This window comes from Sturnus vulgaris, chromosome 2 (assembly GCF_052056855.1).
Source record: "Sturnus vulgaris isolate bStuVul1 chromosome 2, bStuVul1.hap1, whole genome shotgun sequence".
Lineage (NCBI taxonomy): Eukaryota > Metazoa > Chordata > Aves > Passeriformes > Sturnidae > Sturnus > Sturnus vulgaris.
Genome location: NC_142244.1, coordinates 70,736,882 through 70,753,054, shown reverse-complemented (window position 1 = coordinate 70,753,054; position 16,173 = coordinate 70,736,882). Strand labels below are relative to the sequence as shown.

At 40.6% G+C, this 16,173-nt stretch overlaps 1 protein-coding gene across 1 annotated transcript; it reads left to right on the top strand.

Annotated features, from left to right (window-relative positions):
• The first annotated feature begins 209 nt into the window (after nucleotides 1-209).
• Nucleotides 210-15,848, top strand: FBXL3 (F-box and leucine rich repeat protein 3). The gene is made up of 5 exons (XM_014870976.2): nucleotides 210-271; nucleotides 4,436-4,799; nucleotides 6,886-7,008; nucleotides 9,981-10,152; nucleotides 14,899-15,848. Exons 2-5 carry the CDS (start codon nucleotides 4,437-4,439, stop codon nucleotides 15,540-15,542), a joined length of 1,302 nt encoding a protein of 433 aa, XP_014726462.1. The 5' UTR covers nucleotides 210-271; nucleotide 4,436; the 3' UTR covers nucleotides 15,543-15,848.
• The last annotated feature ends 325 nt before the right edge of the window (nucleotides 15,849-16,173 follow it).

The window sequence follows — 16,173 nt, the reverse complement described above, 5'->3', positions numbered from 1 at the left end:
GCGCCGCGGGCGGGGTGCGCTGAGGGGAGGGCGGAGCCGCCACCTCCCCTCCAGCCGCCATTTTGGCTGGTCCGCGTCGTTTCCGCCGCTGGAAGTAAACAGAGAGCGAGGAAGGGAAGGAGCGAAGTAGCGACGCGGGCGGGACGGGACGGACCGGACAGAGGAGGCGGCGCTGGGGTCGGCTTTGGTGGAGAGAGCTGATGTGGCCGGAGCGGAGGCGCCAGCGAGGCCCGAGCCCCGGTTAATGCGAAGCGCAGCAGGGAGCCGCCAGGTGATGGGCGGGCGGCGGCGCAGCGGGACCATCCGCAGGGTGCCAGGCCCCAGGAGCGGGCTCCGAGCGGCGGGGACGGCGGAGCTCGGGGCCTGCCGGGCTGTCGGAGCCCCGCGCCCCGGCCCGAGGCTGGGCCGGAAGGAGCCGACCCTGAGGGGAACGTTCTCCGGGAGTAGCGAGCGATCCTTAAATCCTAGTCCGTCGTTTTTTGGGGGTCGCTGCTTTGCAGCATTCCTGTGATAGCCGTAATAAATCGTGAAACCCTGGCTGCGTCCAGCGGAACAGCTTGCTTGCGGCACGGAGGGGTTGGGCTCGTGTCCGGGTCGCCCCCTCTGTCAGTCCGTGCTCCCCTTTAGCGCATTCCTGGTGTTCCTAGAAAAACAGCCTTTGTGCGGGGTGAGCCACAGTGAGCTCGGTTGGTCAGGCTCCTGGGAGAGCGTTATCAGTCGGGTGCAAACAGCTCTGCACAGTTTGTTTTGTTTGGTTTTGGCTGTGGGTTTGGTTTTTTTTGGTTTTGTTTTTTTTCGTTGTTTTTTTTTTTTTTAACTGCCGTTGTGTTCTGGCTGCACCTTACTCGGCAATAAAAACAATGTTAAGCACGTGCTTTGCTCCTCCTCCTCCTGCTCGGTGACTGAACTGTGTGATTAGGGTTGGACATGACTATTGCAAACAAGATAGCGTGGGTTGCGCCCAGGTGCGGAGTTCAGAAACAAGTCCTTATTAATAGGTGGAGAAATTTACTTGGAAAATCTTACAGAGTCAGGCACCCGGCTTTCACTCATCTCTCTGCTCCAGTAGAATTGGGTATTTTCGTTGGTTTGTTTTTTTGGTTTTTTTTTTTTCCTCTTTCTGCCAAGATCTTAGCTTCTAAAGCAAAATTGGTTACAGCAGCAGTTTGAAAAACAATGATACGTGTGTGTCCTGAGCGTACCAGAGAGAGTTAAAAGCGAGATCGATGGTTAGTGTGTTCCTAAGAAGTGATAAGCAATCATCCCTTGAAAAATAAGTTTTACTCATACAGTAATTTGCTAGCATGGAATTTTGCGTCCATGTCTTCCTTGTTGAAAAGTTTGCCTTGGATTTCAGATGGTCAGATCTTTAAATTACTGTATACATAAAGCGAAGTGAACTGAACTTCTAATTGCGTTTGCCTGTTCTTATGTTGAATATCCAGAAAAATTTGCTCTCTTAACTAGCCTTTTAAAAATAAATATATTTTCAGATGGCTCTGTAAACTTTTGCACGCAAATATACATTCTTTAAATTTTGTATTTGTTTTATTGTTGGCACATAAAGAGGTTGAAAGCAGTTACATTTAAAAAAAACCTATTCTGATATTTTAAGTTCTGAAATGATAAACCAAAAGTTAGATTAACGAATTGATTAAAAATCAGATGACTGAAACATTTATGCAGTTCCTAAAATAATATTTTTTAGTCTTGAGCTTAGGCACTTTTTTCCTGTTTGGAAAAAGTTTGCCAAGGAAATATTTTTGAAAGGTTATACTTAATCTTCTTTTAATTAAAATATGTCAGTAACAAGAAAAAGTTCTCTGGAAAGGTGTGGGTTTTCCCTATCCCTTGCTTTAAGTAATGGCATTTAGAACATGTAAATTATTTTCTTGGAAGAAGAAATCATCATCAGTATACCTCTAGTGACGGCTGTGTTGTCTCCTTTTTTAAGATGCCTGTCTATAAAAATGTGGGACAGTATCCCACAGCTTCCTTGAGCGGGTTTTGGTCTGTAACCAGCATATAATAACTACTTGCAGCTCCTCCCAGTCAGCTCAGAGGTGTATCATATTGAGAGCTCTCGATGACCTGGTCCACTCCTAGCAGCACATCCCGGAGGCCTTTTTTCCAGAAGAAAAATGAATACAGTTTTGTCAGTGGCAGCTCCTTCATGGTCTTCTCTGAAGAGGAGACAAGGAAGAGGAGAAAAAAACCCCAAACCCTACATCCATGCAGTGATAAAAGTAGCCTACCAATCTGGAAGATTTATGTAGATTTGCTGCCTTGCTAGCAAAAGGATGAGACAGGATCTCTGTAAAGGAAGACTTAGAGAGCCCAGTCTAACAGTACCTTGTGTAGCTTTTTACAGATGGCTTTGGAAAGACATGGACATCAGACAGGCAAGCCTGAATGTGGCAAGTTAATAGCTTGTCTGTGGTGAATGCTTGTTGTAACCTAGTTGTTTGGAATATCTGTTTAGCCTAAAGTTTAAACTAAAGTTGCATTTCAGACTAGCTTATTATAAATATTGTTCTTGTCCTATGCTGAGTTATTACCTCTCACAGAAACATGACAGGCTTGCAGTGGATTTGGCATTTAATTCTTGATTAATTTTAAGTTGAATTCAGTTTTCACGGTTGCAAAATCCAATTCCTTTATATTTTTGTTAGTTGCAGATGGTTCTGAGTCACTGTTCAGTTCTCTTGCTTTTCTTCACTGGTGAAGTGGCTCAGCAACAGAATTCTGTCTCTGGCAGAAAGCTTGTTCCAGCACAGGAATTGTGTTCTGCATAGTCCCATAGAGGGGAACTGAATCATGGAAAACAGTTCTCAGGAAGCAAGTAGAGAATTTTGCCCAGTACTGTTTTCTTCCTCTGCTTGCCTCCAAGTGTGCTGGGAGTAAAAATAGGAGTTGGAAAAAAAAGAAAAGTCGAGACAAATTTTCTTCATCAGTCTTTCATGACCGGGTGTTCAGGTTTGTCTCCAGTGGCTTTAGACCATAAGTGATAGCTTACTTCTGACATATGAGTAGCTAGGATTAAAGCCTTTTAAAGATAGGGAGGTGCTGGTTTTGAGAAAATCTGTGATGTACTGGATTATGAACAGTATAATTTTTAGCTGGCATTTTGTTTTAAGAAATATTTCCAAACTTAGTTGCAGTACAGAGCAAGGAAACTTTTCAGATCCCCGAAGGACTGGGCATATGATAATCCTAGACATGTAATTGTACTTGAATGTCAGTCCAGGATGACTCTGCTGTGTATGAAGTCCTTATTTATCTTCTAGAAATCAGGGAGGCTGGGGATGCTTTATGTGTCAGGCTCACCCCGCCCCTGGATTCTCTCAGCTCCTCAGAGGCTGGAATTGAGCACATTGTAGTCGAGTATGGGGTAGCAGAGCCCTTTAGGACATGCATCACACTGAGGCTTTTAAAAATAAATGGTGAGATGCCAAGTTCAGTTGCAAGATGGCATGTACAAAAGAATACGTCTGGATTAAAACCCAGTGAGCCCTAGATTTATTTCAGATACATGAAGTAGTAAATGTTTTTTCTCTCTGATAATGTAATATAAGGTAGAAGTTGTTTAAGTGATGTCATTAGGGGAAAAGCATATGCTACAAACCGTTGCATGAGGCTTGCTGAATTTAATACAATTTTGAAGAAATTCTTCTGGCCCTTCTCTAAATTTTTTTCTTGTGGAAAAGTGGAAAACTTCCAGGCTGTTGCTGGAAATCTGTAATCCCTATTTACTAGTTAGTTTGAAAAATAAAAGCATGCCAGTGGACTTGATGAAATATATTTTCAAGGATCCTGATTTAAAAGAGAGGCCTATTAAAGTAATGTATTTTAGATAAATTAATTAAAAAAGAAAATACTCTTCCTCTCTGAGAAAAAAATTATTTGGTCTGATACAACATCTGCAATACGCAGTGCCTGCAAGCATGCATACAGTAATTATTTACTTCCTTGCCTGATTTTTATCTCCACAGTTCCAAGTGTTGTACCTAATAAATAGGACTGGGGCAGCAGTATTTATGTTGGTGTTCAAAGAATTGTTTCGAAGATTGTCCTTCCATTAGTAGAACAGTAAAGTAATAATCAACAACACAGTAAAACAAATTAGGTTCAAAGTGTTCTCAAAACACACAAATGAAACACTGAAAGGAGAGTGACAGTTATAAATGGGTTGGCACTGTTAATGATTAAAGAAGTAATATTAAAGATATCAGTTTAGATGATAGTGTTATTTCTGGACTGCCACTTTGGTTTGTTACTTGGGGTTTTTTTTTCCTTTATATATGGCAGGAAAAAAAAACTTGCCAAGGTTTTGTTGCATAAAATGCCCTTTTTCAACCTCCGCAGTTTTCTATTAATATTGTTCTCAGCTCTTTTACATTTACAAAATAAATAGATTTTTTTTTAAATTCTGTAGGATGAAACGAGGAAGGAAAACTAATGAGGCCAACAGCAGTTCATCTGAAGACACAACTGAGAAGGAATCCAAGAGACACAAGGTTGTAGAAAAGAAAACCACAGTTGTGCAGAGTCCTGACTGGGCAAACCTGCTCCAAGACATTATCCTGCAGGTGTTCCAGTACTTGCCACTTCTGGATCGTGCTCATGCATCCCAGGTCTGCAGGAGCTGGAACCAGGTGTTTCATATGCCTGATCTCTGGAGGTGCTTTGAGTTTGAACTGAATCAGCCAGCCACATCGAACCTGAGGACTACACACCCCGAACTAATCAAGCAAATAATCAAGAGGCATTCCAACCACCTGCAGTATGTTAGCTTCAAGGTAGTGTATTTTGTAGGCTTTGTAAAAATAACTTTTATTCGAAAAGGAATAGGGCAGCTGTCAGTGTGGTAAGTGGCCTTGTTTTCAGGCTTACTATACGAGGAAATGTATTCTCTAAATGGACACTTAGACATGGAGGTTACTTCCCAATTAATTTGTTTGGGTATATTTTCAGGACCAAAACTTGGAATAATAGTACTGAACGTACTTTTTCATTGTCTTATTTCTGTTAGATGGGAATTTTTTTGGTTGTTGGTGTGGTTTGTTTGGAGTTGTCTGTTTTTGTGGGTCCTTTATTGGTTTGTTTTTGATTTTTTTTTGTTATGGGGCTATTTTTGTGAGTTTTTTTGTTGGGTTTGGGTTTTTTGAGGTTTTTTTGTAGCGGTTTAGTTGCTTAAAATTTTGCTTCATGAAGTGGACAGAAATAGTTCTGATACAACTACATGTGTGGGTTACTGCCTCAGAATTAAGTTCAGTCAGGATGCATAAGTTGAGCATTTCCCCATTTCACATCCTGTAGGTACTTGGCTCTTATATTGATGGTTAGAAAACATCTAATGCACAGAGAGTGGCTTCAGTTCTACTCGTCATCAACTAGCAGTTTTAATATTAAATTGTATTGGGTTGTCTGTACTCAGTACAACTGTGTTTCAAGTGAAAAAGTACGTGGGATTTGCATAGGATGGTGCATGTACTGATTGTGCCTGGCTGAGAAATACCATTTGATGAGAATTGGTTTTGTTCACACTGTGGAATTATTTTCAGCAGATGAAAACCTTTAATGTGGGGTTACATACCAGTGTGTTTTGGAAGGATGTTGTGAATCTCATGGCTGCATATGCATCAGCCGTGTGAGAAATTTGGAAAGGAAATGTGTTCTGCAGCAAGTTCAGCATGCTTGTTTCTGAGATCAGGCAGTTCTAATGCTGGAATCATCAGCATGTGAGTAGCTGAGTCACCTCTGCCTGATCATATATATTGCTACTGCTTGCTTGCAATAGCAGATACAGACTGTCACCACAAGGTTTGCAGGGTGTTTATCAGCATCCAAATAAAGAAAACCTAGGGCTATAGTGGAGTGACCTCCAGTGTCTTATCTCCTGTCTGTGTTGCTTTACACCCAATAAATTTTGGGTGCCTTTTGCTTGTAAGGTGATCCATCATTTCTTTCCTGTGTTGCTTCAGTTGTCCTCAGTGCTGCAGAATACACAAGGAAGTGGGTGTAACACTCAGCTGTTCCTCTGTAAAGGCTGAAAACAAGAGGGGTGTTTATTGTAAGCAGAGAAGGATGAGATTGTTGAAAATCAAGGTTTTTCAGCTTGCGTTTGAGGAGAAAAAGAACGTTCATTGGGCTTAATCTCTTGCTGCCAAAGCTTTTGGTGGAGTTAAACTTGATCCTGTGATCAGGCTTTATGCTGTTCTTCTGTAGGTTTGCAAAGCTGTCATTGCTGCTGTACATAAGGAGTTACTCAGAAAGCACATATGAGTGTCAGGGGAAGACCAGTGGAGACACACTAAATGATTTGGTCAGGTAGCAGCCTGACTAATGAAAGTTTTTGGGTTTGTGTTGGTTTGTTTGGTTTGGGTTTTTTTGAGTGTCCATTGTATCTTTTGTGGTTTTAACAGTGAAGGGCCAGTCATACAGGTTCATAGGATAATGCACTTAACTCTCCAGCAGCTCAATTTTATGAACTGAGCCACTGTAAAAAGAAGTGGCTTTTGCACATAGTAAAGGATTTATAAAATTCTTGGATTTTGGTAAGGAGGAATGTAAAGAGGAATTTGAACAGGTTCTGGACCCTTCACTTGCTTGTTATTTGATGCGGAATGAGTATCTTGGAACAAACTGTTTAGCTGGCCCCTCACCATGCTATATTTTACCAAAGTGTTTAGAAGAGTAGTAAATTTGTGGCAAATAGTCTTGGATTTTTGGTTCATACTTTTTGGCGGAATAAAGAATAACATTGATGATTTGATTCACGATGAGGGTTTTTTTCGATATTGCATTTCAGAAGGTAAAGTGAAAAAAAAAGTTAAAGAGTGTATTTGCAGTGCTTTCTGAACACGAAATTCATTTTGTTTTAAGGTGGACAGTAGCAAGGAATCTGCAGAAGCAGCTTGTGATATTTTATCACAGCTTGTGAATTGCTCTCTGAAAACACTTGGGCTAATTTCAACTGCCCGGCCAAGCTTCATGGATTTACCAAAGGTATTTTATTATGTTTATTTTCTATTGCAAAGTATTGCGGTGTTTGGTGTAGGAATATGTTGTAGGAATATGAATCTTGGTTAAAGAAGAGTTTTAGTGGTCTGGTCTCTAATAAAGGGAGGAGCTGATATGCACAATGATGGATATATAAAGTTCCATTCAGTCTCTGAATCATGTGAGAACGTAGGCCTGACCTTGTTCTTTCAAATCTTCTGTCTGTTGACCTCAACATAGTGCTGAGCTGCATGGTGCAAATGAAGAGCTTGGGCAGTTCAGGTCTGTGTGATTGTATTGTGGGGTTTGTTTAGGAGACAATTACAGTTAAATGAGTGGTAGAGTTTTACCCATGTGGACTTGCCATAGGGCTTACACGATCTCTTCAGAAAGAAATAGGATCACGATTTGCAGGGTTTCATGTCATGCAGTCAAGCATCGGCGTCCTTGGTGAAGTGCACTGTAGTTCTGAAATTTTCAGTCAAGATTTTTACCTTGCATGATTACCAAAAATCAGATATTGTTAGAAGGCATTTAATCTGGAAGACAACAAATCTCTTGCATGTGCTTCTAGAGAAGCATTCCTGCTAGTGAGGTGGAAGTGTGCTATTGCTAAGGAGCAGGGAAATGGTTGTGAAGGGCCAGATATGAATAGACTGTTAGCTAGATCTCAGTGATGTGATGGCAGTAAGGACAAGGAGGAGCTAGAGACAGCCTCGGGAAAGGAAGTAGGCTTCAGGTAAAGTTAGCTACAGATGGGTTATCAGTAATTATCCTTGCAGTGGTCACTGCCACATCATGTAGCTCTCTTGAATATATAATTTTAATCCATAGTTTTCAAAGGGGCTTTTCAGATATTTAACTAGTTTTGCTCTGATTTTTTTCCTTTTTTGATGTTTTTTGAGGTGTGATGATAAGAAAACCTGAATGTAGTGAAAACAATCCACTGTGTGTTAAAAATACTTTGTGCTTTCAGCTCTTTCTTATTGTTTTCTTTATTAATCTGAATGCTGCTTTAACTCTCTTAGTTTTCACTGGAGGGATATATTAAGGTCATGTCCAGCTTGCTGAGTAATTACTTGTAATTGTTCATGCTATGTTCTTATTCAGCTTCAAGGCTTACAAAGCACAGGCTTCCTTTTTTTGTTCTCAATAAGTTCACATTTGGCCTTTAAAAAAATAGATTCAAAGTAAGCCAAAATTAGCTCTAAGGATAATTTGCCTTTTGGTGTTTACAATCTCAATAGTTTTGTCACTTGCATAAGGCACAAGTAGTGAAACTAAAGTATTGAATTTGGCCATGACTGAATTCTTGTGGGAAGCTGTTAGTGACAGGTCCATTAGATGAAAAGCAGACAAAGATGAATTAATTTGGAAAATTGTTCGTACTTTACTGTGGTTTTGGGCTTTTTTTGAGAGTGGTGATTTTTTATCAGAATGTATAGGAAGTCTGAACTACTTGGCATTATCTTCATCGGTGCTTTTTTGTTGTCAAGTGGCCTGACATGTGGCAGATATCTGTAACTCGTATTTAGAGTTGTGTTGCCTGTCTTTTCACAAAGTACATTCTAGGTCAGTAGAATCTTTTAAAGAATCATACAGTACAGACTACGGATGTGGCAATACTGAAAAGACCAGCTTTAACATGTTGGGATATTGCCTGTTTCCCATTAGCTCTTCAAACTGGAAAGTTCAAGTTACCTTTTTTATAAGTGTGGTTAACTTTCTTTGCCTTTCTGTTTAACAGCCTTCTTTTTCTAAATACAGAGAATAAAACCACAGTACTAACTCTCATAATACAGAGTTGAAATAATATTAAAGCATCTTTTCTTCTGTACATATATATAAGCAGCATACTGTAAGGATACTTGGAGTGGTCCCTAAAGCCTAAGTACATAAAGGTTCTGAGTTGAACTTCTTGTTTCCATTTGCATGAACTGACTTTGAAAGTGTGTGTAAATGTGAAAGCAGTTAAGTCCTGTTCTAAATCTAATTGTGTGACAGTTTTATCAAAAATCACAAATATATCACCTAAGAGTGAACAAATATTGTTGCCAGGCCTTCTCTTACATAACTGTATTCAGTATTTGTGCCTGTGGCTCAGAGTGAAACATGCTTGAAATCCAAGTAACACGACAATTTTTTTAAGATACTTAATGTAGCACATGAAGAAAATACTTTTTTTCAAGTCTTCTATTTGGTCAGTCAGTAAGAAATCATGAAGATGAACCAGTTGGTTCACTTAATACTACCAGTGGTTTCTGCAGTCACTGCTGTATCTGCTCCTTAGTCTGTGTTTCTCAAATTCAGGTTCCTAGGGCTCTGTCTTTAATGATAAGTTTCAGAGGTTATGCAAAAATGCTGAGCACTTATCTACACTGCTTATTCAGTAAGTAATTGACTTCCTGCTCCTTGGCTCTGTTTGGACCACTCCAGTTAGCTTTCCTAGAAATCCATCCAAATCCTGAATGCTCAAGTATGGGTGATAGGCAGGCAGGAGCCATTTGGCTTTGGATACAAACACTCGGGATTGTTTGCATTTCACCAGTGCAGCACAACTTGCCATGTGGGAATTCCTCTTCTAGAAGATTCTTCTTTTAGAGTGCGACTTGCCTCATCTGCTCAAAGGACATGGAAAAAAAAAATCCTCAAAATTAGGGCTTTTAGGCCTTTTGCTTGTGTTCTTTCTGTAGATTTAAATTTGTGAAGTGGATTTTCCAAGGTCAGGTTCTTGATTAACATCTAATGTTATATATTCTGATTTGCCCAATTCATAAATGAATAGCAAAAAATCATTACACTTCCTCTACTAAAAAATGTCAGTTTTAGTATTATTTTTTAATTATGCAATACCAAAAGAATGCTTTTTCAATGAATTCTGTCAAGAAGTAAAAACTAGGGCTGCTGTGTACAGTGTAAAACCAGTGAGGTTTTTACTTCAGATACTACTCTTTCATTTTAAATATTTTTTTTTTCAGTCTCACTTTATTTCTGCACTGACAGTGGTGTTTGTGAACTCTAAATCCCTCTCTTCACTGAAGATTGATGACACACCAGTAGATGATCCATCTCTCAAGGTTCTGGTGGCTAACAACAGCGACACTCTCAAACTGTTGAAAATGAGCAGTTGTCCTCATGTTTCTCCAGCTGGTGAGCTACTAACAGGAGTTAGCTTGTTTGGGATTTGTTGGTTGGTTGGGATTTTTTAATGTGTGCATTAAATTCTGCCTGAAACCAGTTTCTCTGAAAAAATAGGGTTGGAGTTAAGAGGGAGGGATGATTACCAGCAACTGTCTGTGAATAAAGTACTTTCAGCTGGTGGCCAATCCATCTATCCTACCACTTCACAGTGACTACTGGGATAATAATAAAATAGTGCATGTGTGTTGTAAATAGGCAAATAGTTAACTACATGTGGAACTTAATGAGAATATATCAAATTGATTGTGCATTATTTGTGCAAAGACAAAGTATTCCAATGCAATTAAGCTTTTTTGGAATAGGAGTTTCTTTTCCATACTTTGTTATGTGTGGGTTTTGACTGTTGCCATGCCTTAGGTTAGGAAGATGCTGGTTTAGTCATTCTGAAATAAAGTAATTTCTGGAGAATAACTGCAGACAGCATCACAAAGGAGAGATGAGACTGAGCTGTGCAAAACTTCTACTGTCACCAAATGTACTTCTCTAACACTCTTAAGTGTGTCTGTAACCATGAAGCCAGCTCATACCAGAATGAAATCACTCAATATTGTTGAAGTTCACAGAACTAACATTTGTGGTAGACTTCCACGATGCGCAGCAGTTTAAGATTTATTCACACCCCATCATCTTAACACTTAGAGTTTTCCACTGAGAAATGGAAGAGGAATTGTAAATGAAATGCTGGTAACTTAGTATGATTCCTCTTCTGAGGATGAATAGAAATTACAGAAACATAACACCATAACTTTCTCCATGCAAATATATTTCAGCTGTAAATGCTAGATTTATTATCTTTCAAATTCACCAGCAGGATTCCTGAAAGGGGAAAGCAGTTCTCTTGCAGAGGATGTTATTGTAGTGATAACAAACAGAACAAATTTAATACCTTTTACAATTGTAGCTCTCAGACAAAACCTTGTGTTTGGTTTTGTATGAAGAAGTCTTGGAAATGCAGTACTGATGTTTTGCAGCAGCCTGGTCCAGCGAAGTGTTCATAGAGTTAACTGCAGTATTGCCTCCTCCAAAGCTTTCTAATCATAGATGGAGATTGTTTAAATTGGCTTGAGGGACTGGCTTTTCCAACTTAAAATTGATTTTTGAAAATCCTTGTGTCTGAGAAGTGCAAGAGCTGTAATGTGTCAAGAGGAGGCTTCAGCAGTAATTTGTAGCTAGGCAGAGAGAGTCATTTCCTTGGACTCGGATCAAAGAGTAACCTGTCAGCTCTAGCAGACTTTGCTGGTTTGTGGACAATCCTTGCTAGAAGGCTTCATTGGAACATCATACCCTTGGTAATTTGGGAGGAGAGATGGGTGTGTTCTCATTGATGTATCTTGCATGGTTGTAAATTGAAGGAACAATGGGTAAGAAATGGTTGTGCTTGTTTATGGAGCGCAACTAATATTTTCCTTCCTGGAAGATGAATAGATTGGGCTAAGATGCATTACTAACAAAACCAGGGAGTGCTAAGCAAATAGTAGGAGAGTTTAATTGCTTAATTCAGCTATGGGTGTGCCTTTAGATGTAGAAAAAGTGGATGCAGTGGGTTTGCATGGCACTGTTTTGTGAGGCAGTGTGGGGGCTACCGGAGTGGCTTCTGTAAAAATTGCCAGAAGCTTCCCCATGTCCAACAGAGCCAAGGCCAAGCCCATCAGTGACAATGGTAGCGCCTCTGGGATAACCTGTTTAAGAAGGGGGAAAAGGTATTGCAGGAAAGAAATTGCAGCTGGAGATAGGAGTGAGAATACATGAGAGAAACAACTCTGCAGACACCAAGGTCAGTGAAGAAGGAGGGACAGGAGCTGATGCACGTGTCAGAACTGAGATTCCCCTGCAGCCCGTGGTGCAGACCATGGTGAGGCAGCTGTGCCGCTGCAGCCTGTGGAGGACCTCATGTTGGAACAGGTGGATGCCTGAGGGAGGCTGTTACCCTGTGGGAAGCCTGTGCTGGAAGAGTCTCTTGGAAGCATATGTTGAGAGAGAAGCCCATGCCTGGAGCAGGTTTGATGGCAGGAATTGACCGTGTGGGGAACACTGAAGTCTATTCCTGAAGGACTGCACACCCTGGAAAAGACCCACGCTGGAGCAGTTTGTGAAGAACTGCAGTCTGAGAAGGACTCCCGCTGGAAACGTTTGTGGAGGACTGCTCCCATGTGAGGGACTCCATGCTAGAGCTGGGAAAGTGTGAGGGGTCTCCCCCTTAGGAGTAAGGAGTGACAGTGTCTGAAGAACTGACTACAGCCCCCATTCCCTGTTCCCCTATGCTGCTGGGAGGGAAGGAGGTAGAGAAAATCATGAGGAAGTTAAGCCTGAGAAGAACAAAGGAGTGAGAGGAAGGTGTGTTAAGATTCAGTTTTATTTCTCATTACCTACTCTGATTCAATTGATAATAAACTGATTTCCCCAAATTGAGTCCATTTTACCAGTGGTGGTAATTGGTGAGTGATCTCTCCCTGTCGCCCTTATCTTCACTCTCGAGTTTTTGATTGTATTCTCTCTCCCCTGCCCAGCTGGGGAAGGGAGTAACTGCACACCTTTGGTGTCCAGGGAGGGACAACCCACCAAGTGGAGCAAAAGAAAGAAGCTGGTATGTGGATAGTTGGCTTCAGGAGCAGGCAGACTGCAAAAATGAGACTCTTGATGGAAAATGTGGCCTGGATTTTTTTTTTTTTTTTTTGTAATTGGAATATTATAATTAGCAGGCTGCTATAAATGTGGAAAAACTTCATTGAACCAAAAGGACTGTGACTTGCAAAACTAATTACTACTTACAGATGCAGTTAAAATGTCTTCAGATTGGAGGAGGGGGGAATGTTCATTACTAGGTCAGTTCTCAAGAAACTTTAGTGAAGAACAGGTAAGAGTAATGAAAGTAGAGCAAGAGAGACTCCACTACTGCAGAAATGAAGGAAAAAGATTGATATCAAACAGTGAATTGCTCTAAGTTACTGTGCAAAGATTAAGAGGCATGCTTGAATTTGAGCTGGAGAAACAAAGGCAGTGATGTTCTTCTTTGTTGTTTCTGCTCTGAAATAGTAACTGTTGGAACAGAGGGAATGGAAAGTCTTCCTGTAAAGGTGATGTTTCTGCTGTGGCATGGGGATAGGAGGGCTGCTTCTCTTGGAGTGGGAGTTGGGAAGCAGAATAGGTGTCAGGCGTGCCTGCATCAGGGACATCATGGGTCAGGGATTTTTTTGATGTAACTGTGCAGTAAGGTCAGAGAGCAGAGCCATTTACCTCTCAGCGACAGAAAGGTGTAGACAGTGCCTAGGGGTGTTCTGTGAAGTACATGAGCTCCAGGCAGGCCCTCTCGTAGCTGTCTACACTCTACTCATTGTCAGTTCTGTATGTAGGATGCATAATTGCCTTGACAGACTGTGCATATCCAGTTTTGGACCCATAGAAATCACAGTAAGCCAAACCCAAGCTCTTCCCTTTTTGCATTACACTGGTCCATAATGTACCCCTGAAGTTAACAAAGATTGTGGAAGGATGGCAGCCAGGACAACAAACTTTTTCAAGATGAGAAAATGTATATGTATCTTGAAACTGCCTAAAATACTTTATATCTCAACAGACGTAGGTATTCTGAAGAAACGTGTCTGAGCTTCCTTAGAGAGTGATCACAGTAACACTTCTGATTCATGCAATGTTCTTGCAGTGATTTTTTTTTTTTTTTTTAAGGAAGTGTTTCTGTGCTCAGTATAGGATTATCTTAAGCTTAATAGCTGCACTTTAAAATAACTGCTGTTTTCTGAATTTCTTCCTGTTGCTTCAGAACTACAGTGTATTGAGCTCAGGGTTTTCAGTTCCATGTTAAATGCTATGTTCTCATCCCCTCTATTAATGGAAAGGCCGTATCCTACATTTCATGCAGTTTTCTGGGTCACATGAAATGCAGAGGACTGTATGCTGTTCTTAGTGCTTTTTTATTTTTTTCAGTACTGTTAGCAGTATAATGCCATTGCTTGTATCTACAAATAGTATGAGTGGAAACCTTAGACTGACCCGGATTCTCTTTTTAATGTTTTTATCTTCTGTGAGCAGCAGGTCATATTGAGTCATCTGAAAATTGCTGTTCTAGAAATTACTGCTCCAAATTTCTAGTGTTTTGCCTCTTTTTTTTGCTGTAGCTTTTCCAAATTTAAGCATTTATACTTTCCTAGAAAAAACAAATACAGCAGCAGCTTCTCTAGTGAATTAGCATTCACTTTACTTTTGCTTTACATTTGCTTTCTTCAGATGACAAATTTCATTCACAGATGCTTTGTCAGCCACAGAGCTGTCAGCAGTTCTTCCAGAGCTGGCTAAGAAAATACTTTTATCATGACTAAGGACCTTTTACAAAAATGAGGTTGAATATATGGTCTTACATCAGGGTAGAACAGTCAAAATATGCTCTTTATATATTTGACACTTCTGTTTATGTATTTGTTCAGTTCTTTATGATTCCCAGCAAAACAGAAGTAGTCACATTGTGTGTGTCTGTCTTACATGTTGGTACAAAGAAGGCTCAAGACGCTGCTTGTGAAAGTGTGTCCAGTATGGTTTGGTTTTGATTTCAGGTCTTGGTTGCACGTTTGAAACAGGTGCCCATCGCACCCTCCTGACACACACGAGCAAATTCCCTCCTGTGTCTTGTTCAGTCATCAGTGCCTTTGTCTGTGTAACGCCTTGCATAATGTTCTCCTCTCGCAGGTATCCTTTGTGTGGCCGACCAGTGCCATGGCTTGCGTGAGCTGGCGCTGAACTACCACCTGCTGAGCGATGAGCTGCTGCTCGCTCTGTCTTCTGAGAAACACGTCCGGTTAGAACACTTGCGCATTGATGTTGTCAGTGAAAATCCCGGACAGACTCAGTTCCACACGATTCAGAAGAGCAGCTGGGACGCTTTCATCAGGCATTCTCCTAAAGTGAATCTAGTCATGTACTTTTTCTTGTATGAGGAGGAGTTTGACCCGTTCTTTCGTTACGAGATACCTGTCACTCACCTGTACTTCGGGAGGTCGGTCAGCAAGGACGTGCTGGGCCGCGTTGGGATGACGTGCCCGCGGCTGGTGGAACTGGTGGTGTGTGCCAATGGATTACGGCCGCTGGACGAGGAGCTGATCTGCATCGCCGAGCGGTGCAAGTACCTGTCGGCCGTGGGCCTCGGAGAATGTGAAGTCTCTTGCAGTGCCTTTGTTGAGTTTGTGAAGATGTGTGGCGGTCGCCTCTCTCAGCTCTCTATAATGGAGGAAGTTTTGATTCCTGATCAGAAATACAGCTTAGAGCAGATTCACTGGGAAGTTTCAAAGCATCTTGGTAGAGTCTGGTTCCCAGACATGATGCCCACTTGGTAAAGTCCTTAAAAGACTCCAGGGCGAATGGAGTAGCACCTTAAACCCAAGCTTACCATGTTGTAATTTTCTGTATAAGCTTATTTAATAATAGAGATTTTGCTGCAAGTTAATTAATGGTTTGATTCAAAAATTAATTTTTCTTTCAAAAATTGTTTTGGAACTTAAGAACCAAAAACAGAGTTCACAGCTCCAAAACCTGTTTTCATCCAAACAAAATTCAACTTTCTGTTTTAGATTTATTCTTTGTCATTAGAAGTGACCTCAAACGTTTTTGGAAATAAAAATTATTTAAAATATTGAAATGTACTTGCAAAATACCAGTTTTAATATGGTGTTTTTCTTTCACTTAGAGTAGTAGTATTAGACACAATCATATTTGATCTTTAAAAAGCTAAACAAAACCCCACCAAAATTGCATGCTTTTGTTGCAGACTGTAGCATTTCTAAATCCAGTCACCTCGATGGCAAAATGGTGATTATAAAAAGTGTTTAGTAGCCCTTAAAATACACACATTCTGTTAAGTCATAAAGGCAAGAGCAATACACAATAATAAGTTTAGTCAACTAAAGTAGTGCGTTTACCACCTTATTCAACAGATTATTAGATCCATATAAAATACATTTAGAGCGC